We start from the raw sequence: 17,328 nt of genomic DNA, 5'->3' as shown, positions 1-17,328 counted from the left end.
TGAAATGTAAAACTCCTAAGCAGAATAGTGAAAAAGAATTTCACCATTATTTAAATATAGCATACTGTCCAGACCAAGTAGGATTTTTCTTCTTTGCAGGACTATATAGATGTCAGACTTTATTAATTTTATATATCATACTATCAGAACAAGCTGGAATCAAGATTGCCAGGAGAACTATCAATAACCTCAGATGTGCAGATGTTACCACTGTTATGGCAGAAAGTGAAGAAGAACTAAAGAGCCTCTTGATGAAAGTGAAAGAAGAGAGTAAAAGTCAAATGTTAGTTGCTCAGTTGTGTCCAACTCTTTGTGACCCCATGGACTTAGCCCACCAGGCTCCTCTGTCCATAGAATTCTCCAGGCAAGAGTACTGGAGTGGGTTGCCACTCCCTTCTCCAGGGGATCTTCCCGACCCAGGGATTAAATGTGTGTCTTCCACATTACAGACAGATTCTTTACTGTATAACCACCAGAGAACATTCAAAATATGAAGATCATGTCATCTGGTCCCATCACTTCATGGCAAATAGATGGGGAAACAATGGAAACATGACAGATTTTATGTTCTTGGGCTCCAAAATCACTGCAGTTGGTAACTACAGCCATGAAATTAAAAGACACTTGCTCCTTGGAAGAAAAGCTATGATCAACCTAGATAGTATATTAAAAAGCAGAGACAGCAATGGTTTTCCCAGTAGTCGTGTATGGATGTGAGAGTTGGACCATGACGAAGGCTGAGTGCTGAAGAATTGATACTTTTGAACTGCTGTGTTGGAGAAGACTCTTGGGAGTCCCTTGGACAGCAAGGAGATCCAACCAGTCAATCCTAAAGGCAATCAATACTGAATTTTCATTGGAAGGACTGATGCTGAAACTGAAGCTCCAATACTTTGGCCACCTGATGTGAAGAGCCGACTCATTAGAAAAGACCCTGATGCTGGGAAAGATTGAAGGCAGGAGGAGAAGAGGATGACAGAGGATGAGATGGTTGGATGGCATCACTGACTCGATGGACATGAGTTTGAGCAGGCTCTGGGAGATGATGAAGGACAGGGAAGCCTGGTATGCTGCAGTCCATGGGGTCTCAAAGAGTCAGACATGACTGAGTGACTGGACAACAACAATTAGAACAAATTGGAACTACTATGTGATAATATCAACAAGTGCTGAAATGTATGTTGTAAGTTCACCATTCATGCGTAACCAAGAATAAACTCTTTAAAAACTAGGACCACAGAGATACACTTAGGTATCTCACACTCATACTAAGTATAAAATATTAGAGGTGATCCTACTAAAATAAGAAACTAAATGCAGATATCTATATTATTTTACATTGTAGTAGAAGTTCTCATCAGAACAAAAAGATGTTAACAGATAAAAAAGAGGAGAGCTAAAAAAAAAAAAGAGGAGAGCTATTAGGAAGAATCAAAGCCATTATTTGTGGTTATGATCATATCCCTGGAAAACTGCAAGTGAGCACTGGTAAAAATCAATAGATGTTCTTACATACCAGAGGTGATAACCAATTAGAAAAAATGAAAATAAATGCTTCTCAGAACAATATGAGAAGGGAAACCTAAAAAAAAGTGAAGTAACTGTGGGGAGGAGAATAAAACTACCAAATGTTACTGACAGAACTAAAAAAAAAAAAAAAAATCAACTAAAACACCGGATAATTGGAAAAATATTTTTCTTCCCCTGAATATTGTAAAGATTTTAATTCTTCCCAGATTAATTTATAGATTTAATGCATTAGCAAAATACTTGGCAAAAAAGTTCTTGAAGAATAAATGTGTAAAAATACCTGAAATTTTAAGAGATTTACTAGAGGCAGTTTGAAATTCCAGATAAGTAAAATATATGGCTACAGATTTACTGTGATATTTTACTATGATTTGTACTATAATACAAATCAGATACTAGTAGGTATAAAAAATACAATCTATGGTAAGGAACTATTATAAATCATTGAGGAAAAAGCTGAATATTCAGTAAGTAATATTGGAATATTTTGCTAACCATTTGCAGTAAGTTAATTTGAATCCATATTCCAAAATATATTGCTCAAAAAGTTCAAATGTAGAAAATTATATTTAATATAATAAACTATCTTTTCTTAGAATGGTCTTTTTAAACTGAAAAGCAATGAATGATGTCATAAAAGGTAAATTTCACTATAATTTTAAAAAGTAGGAAAAATATGTGAAGTAATAAGGAATGATATCTTTTATGTGCTAAGAATTCATTCATGTCAGTAAAAGACACCAGGGCACTGCCTAAGTAATATAAATGGACAGAATCATGACATAGCAGTTTTCAAACAGGAAATACAAATTAGAGAATGTGATAAAATATTTACCTTTCTAATAATTTAAGTACACCCCCAAAACATGCATTTCTTAGATTTTTCAGCTCAGGAAAGTTTTTAAGGAGTGAACATACTCAATATCGACAGGATGGGCCTCCTCAAATGCTGCTGGTGGGAGAAGTTGGCAGTATTATCTGGATGACAATTTTGAAATACGTGTGTCAAAGTCTTTGAAATCTTCATCTTTGCTGGGCATCTTTTCTAAAAACGAACATACAAATAAAGTGGACAGATATTTGTGCACAAGGATAATGAGGCAAATATTCTGTAATAGTGAAAATGGAAACAGTCTACAGTATTATACAGTTTAAGTGAATCTTGATACTTTTAAGAAACGTGACCTTGAAAATGTTATGAAAAGTTTCTACTGAGGGACAGAAATGCTTACAACATTATCTTAAGTGAAAACACAGGGTGAAAATACTCTGTACATGATATCATACTCCCTCTTTTTTAAACCACAGGAAAAATCCAGGAAAAGCTACAGTGAAATACTAATAGTGATTGTCTCTGTATGATTGTACTGTGATGACTATCATTTTCTTCCTTTTCTGTATTTCTCAACTTTTCCAGAGAAGATGTACATCCCTTTTAAAATCAGAAACATTTTTGTAAATTGAAGGAAATCTGAATGCAAATTTTAATGAGATTCAGAAAGATTCTCCTCAGGCTTAATAGAAAAAGCTGTCAGGGTAGCCCCTTTCAACACTTGGGACTAAGAAAGCCACATGTGTGGGATCCAATCATCTTAAGGTCCAAGCTGTCATCCTACCACCTCCTCTCCAATCTTGGAACTCCAACAACTTGTCTAAATATTAATAATTTCTGAATTAAAATTACTTTCATTGGTAGTCTCCCTTTTCTATTTAAGAAAAAAATTTGTTTTACATCCACTCATAATTTTTGTATACTTTTATATTTTATCCTCTTTTTCATATTTCCTTTAACAGTAAGCTCTAATTAAAAGTATTCCCAGGCAAGTGTATTTTACCTTTTCTTAAGTGATTTAGGGGTATTGTATAGTTTCTGTTGATATTTAAATATATCGCATGGAGGAGAGAGATCAATGAGAACTTGTACTTTAGATAATGCCTCAAAACATTTTTCTTTTGCAGGATTGGTAAGCTTATCTGACTTGTTCTTGCTTATAAAATGATGGTCTTTTATCTGTGCCTCTTGCTTCTCATCTTGAAAGAATTGTTATCTTTCAGGGATCTGCACTTACTCATCTCATCAGTCATTTCAGATACCTACTCTTGTAGACAGGTTTGGCCTCATCCTGTCTACTACTAAAAGTTGCCTCTGGATCATGTGTATGTTAAGCTGTTTCATCCTTTGCCAACTCAGTCTGTTTGGTGAACCACGCTGTGAAGAAGAGCATTGAACCTTTGTGTGGGAAGTTAAAAAAGGATGGATGTACTCCCCTTAAAGAACCTAAAATCATGAAGGCAAGAAAAAAGGTTTTAAAAACTATAAGGAAATAAGTAATGATTGTATAGAGTAAAGAGCAGAGGGTTGTTTAAGCATTTAGCTTGACCACACACACATATATACATATATATAGGGTTAGAGAACATCATTAGTCACCTTGGTACAAAGTATTGTATGAAATTTAAAAAAAATTAGTAGTGATGCCCAATCTTCTCACTTTATTATGTCCCTTTTTTCCCCCTCTCTATTTTACAGTCATTCTTCCTTTGTTTTGAATTGCTTTTTCCATCACACAGTTTGTTTTTCCTACATTTTTAGGGCCTGCTGGAGCAGAACTGTATTTGTCCCAGTTTTCCCTCCATGTCTAATAAAATATTCTAATTGTGCTATATTTCACAGTATATTCATCAGTTACACTTTCATTGTTCCCACAAAACCAAGCAAATATATGGCTATTTGAAGACACTATTTTAATTACTGGAAAATTAGCTGGTAAGTACTTTACTTCTTAACTAGTAAGTAAACACTTGAAAGGGACTGTATTGTATGACTGTACTACTTCACCAATGGATCAATGTTGCTTATAAGGTGGGAAAAATCTAAATTGATCTGGGATGACTGGTATTGACTATAAGTTGATCTGAACTGATTCTTATTTCACTAGCAAACTATAGCATACATATTTTTTTGTGTGTAGTAGGAATCATTCTCTTTTATCATTTTAGCTACCCTCAATAGAACATTTGACTTTCAGAAATACTGGAAAGAGTCTCTGAACTTCTTCCCAAATCACATCTCTTACTGGGCTTTGGTGGTTGGTGAAATTGGGAAAAGGACCTTTGGGGCATTGTAGTCCTCAGGTCACCTTCATTCCTGCCTCTGACATTAATCTTGCTGCCTGCGAGGGAAAGGTCTGAGGCTGGGGAATTAAGAACCTGCTGAGCAGACATGATTTGCCCCACTCACATGTCCCAAGGGCAGGAATACAAGAAGCCTGATTTGGGGTGTGATTCAAACTGTGTTTTCCAACTCTGCTTAGCAACCTCGAAGATGATAGCTTTCATCCTCACCTACCTCCTCACCTCTCTTAACTAGTCCTTAGGGGAAATCCCAGCGTTTTGTAACTCTTACTGCATATTATGTAAAACCTCTGTAAGTGACAATAATTCACTTATTTCTTTTGGGAAATCTGTTCAGAACCAAAGCATAATAGGAATGACTGGTAAAGGCAGGAAACCTTAGAGTCCAAGACAAGAGTCATGGTAAAAAACAGTTTTTGAAATTCTTCATTTTTAGAAGCTATCTTATTTAGTTCTAATGTATTAAAGAAAACCTAATACTATCATTTGGAAAACTTTGGGGCTTGATTAATCTTGGAGGAATTTACTGAGCAGGGTAGTAGAATCTCTCACTCTTGCACTGATTTTGCTGGTGCATAGCAGGATGGATGTAGAACTGTGTGTGAAGGGTAAAAAGTAAATAGGACCTGCATGTGTGGAGAGAAAGGCCATTATCTTGACATAGTCCTACTGCTTACTGGCCTCTTCAAACTCTTTCCATTGTTCAACTTTCTGCCCCTTATTGTGTCTATTTTCAAATGAGTTCTCATTTCTGGTCACAAGGTGGCTTTTGCAACTCCTGGACATACCCTCTCACAGTAAATCTACTAGGGAATAGCATGTCTTTGCCCCTGGAAATCCAAGCAAAATTCACATTTTCTGTGCTCAGATGCTTAGTTGTGTCCTAGTCTTTGTGACCCCATAGACTGGTAGCCCACCAGGCTCCTCTGTCCATGGGATTCTCCTGGCAAGAATACTGGAGTGGGTTGCCATTTCCTACTCCAGGGGATCTTCCCAACCCAAGGATCGAACCCATTTTCTTGCATCTTCTGCATTGGCAGGTGGATTCTTTACTACTATCACTGCCTGGGAAGCCCAGAATTCACATTGCATCTCGTTAACTGTGGTTGGCACAGGTTCCATCACTCAACAGATCACTGTGGTCAAGAGGATAATGAGATGCTATTGATTGCTTTCAGCCCATTCTGGCATGCACCAGTACCTCTACTCTTGTGCAGAAATGAAACCCCAAATGTGCCACATGAGTCAATGTGTGGTTCCCCAGAGTGAAACTCAAAGGTGAAGAAATTCTGGGCAGATGAATCAAGCTCAAGCAGGCTCTAGACTAAAGGTGCCTTGTGTGATCTAAGTTCAGTTGCTCAGTTGTGTCCGACTCTTTGCTCATGGACTGCAGCACACCAGGCTTCCCTGTCCATCACCAACTCCTGGAGCTTACTTAAACTCAATCTATCAAGTCGGTGATGCCATCCAACCATCTCATCCTCTGTCGTCCCCTTCTCTTCCCACCTTCAATCTTTCCCAACATCAGGGTCTTTTCAGTGAGTCAGTTATTTACATCAGGTGGCCAAAGTATTGGAGTTTCAGCTTCAGCATCGGTCCTTCCAATGAATATTCAGGACTGATTTCCTTTAGGATTGACTGGTTTGATCTCCTTGCAGTCCAAGGGATGCTCAAGTCTTCTCCAACACCACAGTTTCAAAGCATCAGTTCTTCAGTGCTCAACTTTCTTTATAGTCCAACTCTCACATCCATACATGACCACAGGAAAAACCATAGCCTTGACTAGAAGGATATTTGTTGTCAAAATTATGTCTCTGCTTTTTAATATGCTGTCTAGGTTGGTCATAACTTTTCTTCCAAGGAGTAAGCATCTTTTATTTTATTTATTTATTTTTTTAAGTGTCTTTTAATTTCATGGCTTCAGTAATCATCTGCAGTGATTTTGGAGCCCCCAAAATAAAGTCTCTCACTGTTTCCACTGTTTCCCCATCTATTTGCCATGAAGTGATGGGACCAGATGCCGTGATCTTAGTTTTCTGAATGTTGAGCTTTAAGCCAATTTTTTCACTCTCCTCTTTCACTTTCATCAAGAGGGTCTTTAGTTCTCCTTCACTTTCTGCCATAAGGGTGGTGTCATCTGCATATCTGAGGTTATTGATATTTCTCCCGGCAGTCTTCATTCCAGCTTGTGCTTCATCCAGCCCAGCATTTCTCATGATGTACTCTGTATATAAGTTAAATAAGCAGGGTGACAATATGCAGCCTTGACATTCTCCTTTCCCGATTTGCAACCAGTCTGTTGTTCCATGTCCAGTTCTAACTATTGCTTTCTGACCTGCATAGAGATTTCTCAGAGGGCAGGGCAGGTGGTCTGGTATTCCCATCTCTTGAAGAATTTTCCACAGTTTCTTGTGATCCACACAGTCAAAGGCTTTGGCGTAGTCAGTAAAGCAGAAGTAGAGGTTTCTCTGGAACTCTCTTGCTTTTTCAATGATCCAGCGGATGTTGGCAATTTGATCTCTGGTTCCTCTGCCTTTTCTAAATACAGCTTGAACATCTGGAAGTTCATGGTTCATGTACTGTTGAAGCCTGGCCTGGAGAATTTTGAGCATTACTTTGCTATCGTGTGAGAGGAATGCAATTGTGCGGTAGTTTGAACATTCTTGGGCATTGTCTTCCTTTGGGATTGGAATGAAAGCTGACCTTTTCCAGTCCTGTGGCCACTGCTGAGTTTTCCAAATTTGCTGGCATATTGAGTGCAGGACTTTGAGTTAAAGAAAGGGGCATTTCTTGTTAATTCAGATCTGAATATAAAATAATCATTGTAATACGATGTTAGTAATGTTTTAGAAATAACTGGTTCACTTAGAGTAACATGTCCTGACCAATAGTGCTGTGTTTACTGTGCATTTGTTTTGTTTATTTGCTAATGAGATTTCCTTTTTCCAGATGCCAAATCTCAACCAAGTGTTCAGTTTTCAAAAGCCTTAATTAAACTACCCAACAACCATCATATTAGCAATGTTACAGGCTACCTTACAGTTCTACAACAGTTTTTGAAAGTGGATAATTTTCTGTATACAACTGGCATTACTCTCAATAAGTCAGGTATTTCCTAATTTTTATATAATCTATTTATAAAAACAGTACATATTCAAATACTATTTTAGATGTTTGATATTAATTTACAGTTTGGAGGAGACATCACTTTTGAAACATAAACAGTTATTAAAGTGTTTATAGACAGTCCTTTTATTCTAGTACATTATGAAAGAGATTATATCAGAATCTTATGCATAAATTACAAGTTAATGGGGAATTTAATTTACAGGGTATTTTTATTCATAGGAGGTAAGCAAACTATAGAAAATGGTAATGTTTACTCTAAAATTTTGCAAATTTAAAAAATGCATTTAAAAGTGGAAATTTGATTAAGAAGTTTAGACATATGATTTGACCAATTATTCTTAAATTGATCAGAAGTGTCAATAATTGTTGGAAACAAAAAAGTCTGTAGATTGGAGTGAGCAGTTGGAAATTTTGAAATATTTGAAATACTTTGAGTAAAAGGGTAAATATTGAAAAAATGTATTTTTCAGATTCAGCAGTAGTAATACATAAGGCTGTCATGACCTAAGTAAAGGAAGTGATGGGATTTTACATTTTATTTAACAATTAACTTATGAATGACCTCTGTAAAAGCTGTATCTTTCCTCTGTACATCCACACTTGTTCCACCATTTCTACCACTTGTTGCCAGTAAGAAACTCCACTGTTTTAAAATCACCTCAGACAATCTGTAATTTTTATGGTTTCACGTGAGTCAGATTTTTGGTCCATATCATTTGGGGACTAGTCAGAAATTAGAGTAATAAACAAATAGGTGTTATGGTTGATAGGCATTTTTTTACCTGCTATAGTTGATGTTATTGATACCCCAGGCAGATGACCCTCTCTTCCGTTACAAGCCTAAATGTTTCCTACTGCATGTATCTGTGGCTCTGCATAAGGGCATTCCCTGGCCCAGGAAGCAGACTTGGCCCTCACAAGAGGCAGGCTCTCAACCAGCAACAGAAAAGAGTAGATAAAGTGTACATACCTCTTCATTAACACATCCTGTGTTGACTTCCTTCCTCCTTCTGTATTACTCCTTCATTCCCTCAGTGGTGGGTGCTTCCTCCCTTCCAAAGTGTTATTTCAGGAGAAGAAGCCAATCTAAGACACCTGCCAAAGTTTTCCAGGTATAAGTTATAGGTTGCTCAAAATAAAAGCATTACAAGCATGGTAACCAATATACACTATCACAAATGAAGCTCATATTGCCCTGGAGGGTTTTTATGAACAAGACTCATTAGATTCAGTGGGAAGAAGTTATAACATGTTCTGCCCTTCATCATTTCTCTACCACCTGCTTTTGAGATTATTCATTAGACGTTTCAATTGTCCTGACGCTGCTAACATTTTAAAAAGTCCTAGAGCCATGGTGTCAAATGGGAATGTTCTGTCCTGCCCAATATGGTAGCAGTTAGCCATAGGTGGCAGTTGAGCTCTTGAAATATAACCAGTGCACTGAGGAACTAAGTTGGTAATTTCATTTAAATTGAAATTGCCACATGTTGCTCATGGCTAATATACTGATTGCACAGTTCTAGAGTCCTGTGAATATGAAGATGCTTTTTTAAAGTCTCCTCATTGTCTTTCAGACTCTTTTTTCCTTTTCTTCTAGTTGGTCTTATTTCAAATTGGTGGGGTGTTGACCTCATCAGTTTCAGACGCATTCAGTATTTGAAGCTACTCACTGCACAGAACCGAGGGGTGGAGTTAAGAAAGCCAGCTGGTTTTACAGTTTGATATGAGATATGATTACTTACAGACTGCATGGTACTTTTTACAGTACATTACTTACCAGTGCAACTAGTCTACAGAATATGTATGGTACTACTTCGCTTATCTTATGGATAGAATTTTAGGATGTTTACAAAGGTTAAATCTCTTACATTTAACAGAAAATCTCCAATAAGCCAGTGGTTGCCCTGTCTGATAACTGAAGATAGATTACCAGATTCGGTGGCAGCGATAATTAGAATTCCTTTCGGTGGCCTCATGCTGTTTCCATCTCCCTCTGCGCTCTCATCTTCCTTCTTACACACGCCAAGATCACTTCTGATTTGGGGGGTTTGCCCTGGTTTCTTCTGCCTGGAAGGCTCTTCTCTGAGGTCTCTGCATGGATGGCACCTGTCATTTGGCCACTGCTCAAATGTCTCCTTCACAGAGAGGCAGCCTTCCTGATGGTTTTGTAGGTTTTTAAAAACCTCAAATTACTGAAATGGATAACCAACAAAGACCCTGCTGGATAGCGCAGGGATCTCTGCTCAGTATTGGTTAACAACCTAAATGGGAAGCGAATTTGAAAATGAATAGATACACGTATATGTGTAACTGAATCACTTTGCTGTACACCCTAAACTATCACTGCATTTTTAACCAACTATACTCCATTGTAAAACAGAAAGTTAAAGACAAAAAAACATTGACTTTTAGATTCCAGTGACGTTAAATCAGAGGACTGAGAGAATTAGATCATGAGACTCATAACATAATGTCTCAGTGTTACATAAGTACAGCATTTACTTATGATATATTTTATAGTTTAAGGATCCTCAAATAGAATCTAGTATCTATTTGGTATTACACTGGATAACTCTGGTTGAAATAGAGGAACTAGATATTTCAGGCCAATATTAGTTTGTTGTTAATATATAACTACAGTTCGTGCTTTCCATATGCTTTTAATGAACTGTCTTCTGTTTTTAGGTTTTGAAAGCATTGAATTAACTCCTCTTGCTGCAATATGTGTGAAAATATATTCTGGAGGAAAAGAATTAAAGGTGGATGGCTCTATTCAAATTTCTCTTCCTCTTCTACATACAAATGATGTCAGTGCAGGGGATCACATACCTGCCTGGACATTTGATATGAACACAGGTATGTGAACTATGGGAAAAGGTTCTGAATATTTTGAATTTTTTGAATATTTGAATGTTTATCTTAGAAATAGGTTTCTATTGTTACTAAAACATTTCAGCTTTATTAAGGTACAATTGACAAATTTCTATTTTACATAGGATATTAAATTTTAATATACCTTACTGTTTAATATTTATATATGAATGAGATGGTTGGATGGCATCACCAACTCGATGGACATGGGTTTGAGTAAACTCCGGGACTTGGTGATGGACAGGGAGGCCTGGCGTGCTGTGATTCATGGGGTCGCAGAGTCGGACACGACTGAGCAACTGAACTGAACTGATGAATGTTTTATCTTTAGTAGAGCACTAAATCAGTAATATTATAATTTTAAGCACCTTATCAGTGACCAAAAGTGGCCCCACTTTGATTAGTATAATAAAATTGTAGAGAAAATGATATCACTATTATTTAAAAATAGCATTATTTACTCACATTCCCATGTTTTATATTTTGAGGCTCTTATGGGTTTTTGTTACGATAGTGCTTAATGCTTAGTTGCTCAGTTGTGTCCAATTCTTTGTGACTCCACAGACTGCAGCATGCCAGGCTCCTCTGTCCATGGGGATTCTCCTGGCAAGACTATTGGAGTGGGTTGCCATGCCCTCTGCCAGGGGATGGTCCCCACACCAGGAATCATACCCAGGTCTCCCACAATGCAGGTGGATTCTTTACCATCTGAGCCACCAGCGAAGCCCAAGAATACTGAGCCTATCCCTTCTCCAGGGGATCTTCCTGACCCATGAAGCAAACTGGGGTCTCCAGCGTTGCAGGTGGTCATAGGCAATATAAACTTATATCTAAAAGTTTGGCTAAAGCAATTAATAAATGTATGCAAATTTCATGAAAATAAATCACATTGTATTCTCTATATATGTCTGTACATATATATATATGTGTATATATATATGAAGATAGAAAGAGTGATTATTTTCCAAAAAAATACTTTGGTACCAGTTTTGTTTCCTGAGATTAACCTCCTCAAATAGCAACTGGATGCATTTTTCTTTTCTGCTTCTCTTGGTTTTGTTTTTCCATGTAAATAAGGTGGGCGTCCTTATCAAAAAACAAACAAAAAAAGATGATCAATCCCTCACAACTGAAAAGCCCAGGGGTAGAACTGTGTTGGATTAAGTCACGATACACAGACTAGACTGATTTGTAGGACCTGCTTTTTCTCTCATCTGTTTTCTGTGTTAATAACCTTTCTAAAATAGGATTTCCCTTTGGAGTGGCAGGAAGGCTGTAGGTGCTCTCACTTTATACTGCCCAGGTTAAAGTCCAAAAGATAGAGAAATTCTTTTCCTAGTAGCTAGTACACAAGCCCTTGGATTCACTGCATTTCTAGAAGGAGGTTTGCATGCCCATCTCAGAACAAATGTCTGTGGCCTGCAAATAGATTTCATAGATTTATTTAGGTTTAAGTCATGTGTTGGAGCTGGGATTGGAGCCCTAAACTAATCATGCGGACTAAGAAGAGGGAGCAGTATATTCTCAAAGAGATTTGGAATTGAGGTTTCATTGAACCTGAAAAGGTAGATAGTGAGGCACAAACACATTCACTACAGAAGGTAAAAACAGATATATTATTTTTAAAAGAGTGGAAACTAAGCAAGTAACAAAGGTAGTTGTAAGGGACAAACTCTTCTTTCAACTCTATTCTGCACTCAAAAGTTTCACTTTTGGTCACCAAATGTGAGGGTATTTTTCTTATACCCTCCAACATGAGCTAAATGTCCTAAAATTTCCTTTAGTGGTCTGTCTAGTCAAAGCTATGGTTTTTCCAGTAGTCATGTATGGATGTGAGAGTTGGACAATAAAGAAAGCTGAGCACCAAAGAATTGATGCTTTTGAACTGTGGTGTTGGAGAAGACTCTTGAGAGTCCCTTGGACTGCAAGGAGATCCAACCAGTCCATCCTAAAGGAGATCAGTCCTGGGTGTTCATTGGAAGGACTGATGCTGAAGCTGAAACTACAGTACTTTGGCCACATGATGTGAAGAGCTGACTCATTTGAAAAGACCCTGATGCTGGGAAAGATTGAAGGTGGGAAGAGAAGGGGACAACAGAGGATGAGATGGTTGGATGGCATCACCGACTCAATGGACATGAGTTTGAGTAAACTCTGGGAGTTGGTGATGGACAGAGGCCTGGCGTGCTGCGGTCCATGGTGTAGCAAAGAGTTGGACACGACTGAGCGACTGAAGTGAACTGAGTGAGACCCTGTCTGTCTGGAGTTAGTGTCAGATCCCACAGGTTAAAGGCTTGGTCCCACAACCTGCAACTCAAGAGGCCTACTGCAAGCCCAGCTTATCAGCCATGTTCCTGCCACAGTTGGCTATAAATTGGAGGCTTCCATGACCCTCTCCTCAAGTTTGGTAACTTGCTAGAACAGCTCACAGGAAGACAGTTTACTAACTAGGTTATCGGTTTTCTATAGAAGGATACAATTTGGTAATAGCCAGATGAAAGAGATGCACAGGGCAAGGAGTTTGGAGCTTCAGTGCTCTCTCCTCTGGGTGCATCACCTTCCTAGCGCCTCCACATGTTCACCAGCTCTGCTATCTGAACCCTGCAGTTCAGGGACTTTTGTGGAGGCCACATTATGTAGGCATGCTTGATTAAATCTTTGAACACTGACAATTGAATTCAAGCTCCAGCCCCTCTCCCTTCTCAACAGGGGTGTGGAGGGTGGGGATGAAAGGTACATGCAATTGGTTCCCCTGGCAACCAGTCCCCATCCACTGGGACTTTCCAAAATTCACCTCATTAACATAAACTCAGACATGGTTGAAATTGGCTTGTTGTCTACAAGACAAGACACTCTTTCCACCTTTATGGATCTTATCATGTAGGGAATTACAAGGTTTTAGGAGCTCTGTGCCAGGACTGGGGATTTAAGACCATATATATAAATGTCTTATTATAAGTCACAGTGTCACAGTGGTATAGTACTGTAAAACACTGGATTAGAAGCTGTAAGACCTGGTCCATTTACCAGCAATATGATGTTGAACAAGTCACTTGACTTATTCTGGCCTCAATCCCCTGACTTGTTGAATGAGAGAATTGTTTCAAGACACTTAAAAGAAGAATATCTGCTTTGAGTTCTGCTTTCTGATTGTTTCTCTTGAAAAAAAGCCTGTGTTTCTCATATACCTTCCAGTGGCACAATTTTTGAATTGATTCATCACATGTACTGCTTAAGTTTAATGTGACTATTCAAAAAGCAGGTTGACTCACTCCTGTAATTTCAAGTTTGTCTATATACATCATTACAATGATCAGTAAACCAAATACAAACCTAGACCAAACTTATAAACAAGCTTTGTAATGCTGGATTTCATAAAAGATACTGGTTTTACTGAATTCTTTTTTCTGTGGTTGATATTTAATTGAATCAGAATAGCACTTTTTTAAGTTTTAAGACATTTGGTTCTAAAAGAACCATGCCAGCAATACTAGAACAAAACAGCATTTAATAAAAAATATTAATAAGGTCATAAAACACACACTATAAGCATTTAATCAGAACCCCAGAGCAGGTAACAGCCATCTGTTGATAAATTTGGATTTAATTACGTTCTCACTAAGACATATCTTAATATAAACAATTTAGACATTATTTGGAGAATATGATTTCCCTAAATAGATACCCTTTTTATATTTATATAAAATTATGTTGATTTTATATATGATGTAAAGTTTATTTATATTTATTTTGTATCCTTTGGTCATAACAAATCAAATTATTCTATTTAATATAATATATATTATGATATATATATATTATCCTATGAAAATATATTGTCACAGTTTTCATCTTTGAAAATATCCTACAAAGTATTCTGTACATGACTATCAGCAAACTCCTATTAGCATTCAGGATATATAAGCTAACTGATTAGTACTTTTTATTTGCCTTCCTTTTTAGGTGCATGGGTAAATCATGGCCAGGGAATGGTCAAGGAATATAACAGTCATTTGATTTGGACATATGATGCACCACATTTGGGCTACTGGATAGCAGCTCCACTTCCAGGAACTAGAGGTATGGTAAAAATGAAACAATATAAGCTTTAAAAAATCCAAATAGTCATGCTGAAACTGATATTAGTTTCCCATTTTATTCTAAGCATTGCTACTTACTGTATTACACTGGAAAAAGCTTCTAGTCTCTTGATCTCAGCTTTATTTCATTTTTTCCAGATATATAGGGAAAGATTAAGTTCCATGAACTCTAGGGTCCTTTACAACTGTAATACCTGATGAATCTGAAGTACAAAGTTTATTCAAATCAAGAATTTTCTTAGTTTGCTTTTTATGAATGAATTCTACCCAGATCAGTTAAGAGCTTTTGACTGCAAACAACAGGAGCAGATTTTGGATAATTAGAAACATATATTAGGATATCAGGAGTTTGCAGGATCCTAGGGAAGGCTGAAAAAGCAGAGTGTAAAAGGCAGGAATCCTAGAGGACCCCGTTAGCAGACCTGCTTCCTGTCTTTGGAAGATTGCTGCTTCAAGGTAGCTGATCCTAGCCCTTTGCAGTTTTTTCCTCACACTGTCCCTAATCTTTCTAGGGATGAAGAATTTTCAGACTTAGATCATGAGCATTTTCCTTGGTGGGGGTGTGCTGGGGAGGAGGAAGGACTGTTAAATAATAGTGTCCCTAGTGTTTGTAGAGGAAGACCGGTGATGGCCCAAATGAAGATTGGCCTGACATATGAACAGAAGGTGGGCAAAAACCAAGAGCTGTGTGCTAGGAATGGTCTTATATTCTAGGAGAAATAAGTGTTTCATTTTTCCTCATTTAACTGGTATCAAATTAACATGGTATCAATCTATCTGTATACTTTGTACTTAGAAATCCTACATCTTGAGTTGTGTAAATATCTCAGTTCTTAAACATTGCATATCTCCTCCATTAAGTCATCTTAAAAAAAGAAATACTCTAACCTGCTGTCGTGTAGCCTGGCTGCACTGTGGGCCGGGACCTGGTTAGGCCTCCTGGGCGTTTGCTGGTGTAAGTTGAGTTGCTTCGTGGTTTCCCTGCTGCCTGCCCTGCTAAGTCAGCTCGCCCCCTGTCAGCACCTTGTTGCCCCTGTCTTTGTTCTCATTCTCCTCTACCCTGTGGACTTGTGTATTTATGAAAACAAAAGAGAGCGAAACTTTCCGTGTCATTTTTGTAAAGTTTAGGGAAAGTGTAAAAGCTGAATGCATATGTCTCTCCTTCATCTTTAATTGTGTCAGAAGTAATTTTGGTTTAGCTAGTGTCTTGGCTTCCAGCTGAAAGGCAGCTGCAGCCTGGCTATTTCATGCTGTTCAGCGATAGTCCTGGTGCATGCCCTGATCCAGGATACGGGTAACATTTTACATCCGTTTCTCGATAACATTTTACATCCGTTTCTCAGTAGCAGTGTTTCGGCTCACTTTGTTATGGCTGCCTATTTGAAAGCTTTTGAGTTTTTTGAAACTTTTTATATAGTTTATTTTCATTTTACATTTGACAACCTTCCATTTTTAAACCGTGCAAGGTAACAAGACTTTGTTTCAAAAATGAAGCTAAAATAGAGTATTCCAGTAGAAGAAATATGAGCTGTTAACCATTATAATCATGAGGAATGGTCTGTTTTTGTTTCATTGTAGTGCTTATGAGTTTGTTTATTCAGAAACCAGAGGGTGATTGCTTTTGTTGTTTGTGGTGCAAAATATCATGCAGTCTTGCCAGCTGTCTGATCTTATCCTATTCTAAATTTGCAACTATAAAATATTGATGAAAAAGAACAATTAATATTTAATACTCCAACTCAACTAAATCCAAGTTATTTCATTTCTGACAAAAATGACCTCAGGAGCACTTGAGTTTTACAGAGAAATGTGCTTTCCACTAAAAATATACCATTTATGCAAGATGACTGAATTATAAAAGCTTAAATAATTTTCTAAAATAGAAGTTTTGTTTTAGCTTTTATGTTGGGAACAATTTTGTGTGAATCAGAGTACTAACAGAAATGTAGGATTATTAGATAATTTCCAGTTATGCTTTTGAAAGGTCCATATGGGAAATATGGATCACTTTAATTTGATTGTAGTTCTGGCTCTGACAGTAATTAACAGGGTGAGCTTGAAATGGGTCCTTACCCATCTGAGTATTAGTTTTCCTTTTTCTAAATTGCAGGAGTTGGATATGAGGATCACTCATGTCCCTAAACAGTTTAGGATGCAAATGTTACTGTGAAATCAAACTGGTTCTGTGATGGGCTAGTTAGTGTCTGGTGTGCTGAAGCTATAATTTGGTTAATAATATTACTAAATATGTTTTTAAAATAAATCTTAAACCAATTTCTAGAATTCCTTGAAAAAATATTAAGTGCAAGAAATTAAAATCAATTAGTTTTTCACATGTTATTATAGGTAAGTAGATAGCTGAGTATAGAATTAAATAAGTACCATTAATTTTCAAATATCAGAATGAAAATTTATTGTAATTTTCTAACTTTCTAACCTCTCTTGGGCATGCACCTACACACTAACACACACACATGCAGTTGTATGCTTTTCTGCTGTTGTCATACACTTAAGATTTGGGACAGATATAACAGTGTCAGCCTCTTAATTCCAAAGGTGAGTT

General features: G+C 37.3%; 2 protein-coding genes across 5 annotated transcripts in view; one reads left to right on the top strand and one right to left on the bottom strand.

The window, feature by feature from the left end:
- The window catches only part of ZSWIM2 (zinc finger SWIM-type containing 2), a 113,911-nt gene that overhangs the window by 6,314 nt on the left and 90,269 nt on the right, over positions 1–17,328 (bottom strand). Inside the window, exons 10-11 of one of the 3 annotated variants that reach the window (XR_006339526.1) lie at positions 8,765–8,889; positions 2,449–2,575 (exon numbers count right to left, since the gene is read on the bottom strand). The gene's annotated coding sequence lies outside the window, so the exon portion shown is untranslated. Of the gene's footprint in view, positions 1–2,448; positions 2,576–7,341; positions 7,470–8,764; positions 8,890–17,328 lie in introns of those variants that run through there. The other 2 variants (XR_006339528.1, XR_006339527.1) reach the window with 2 other exon arrangements.
- Positions 1–17,328, top strand: part of FAM171B (family with sequence similarity 171 member B) — a 75,057-nt gene that overhangs the window by 50,835 nt on the left and 6,894 nt on the right. For both annotated transcript variants that reach the window (XM_043894783.1, XM_043894784.1), the window contains exons 3-6: positions 4,205–4,297; positions 7,615–7,773; positions 10,480–10,650; positions 14,629–14,745. In XM_043894783.1, coding sequence (XP_043750718.1) covers positions 4,205–4,297; positions 7,615–7,773; positions 10,480–10,650; positions 14,629–14,745 — 540 coding nt within the window. The remainder of the gene's footprint in view (positions 1–4,204; positions 4,298–7,614; positions 7,774–10,479; positions 10,651–14,628; positions 14,746–17,328) is intronic.

Source organism: Cervus elaphus, chromosome 33 (genome assembly GCF_910594005.1).
Source record: "Cervus elaphus chromosome 33, mCerEla1.1, whole genome shotgun sequence".
Classification (NCBI taxonomy): Eukaryota; Metazoa; Chordata; class Mammalia; order Artiodactyla; family Cervidae; genus Cervus; species Cervus elaphus.
Note: the sequence above shows the minus strand (reverse complement) of the source record. Positions and strands in the feature narration are given on the sequence as shown.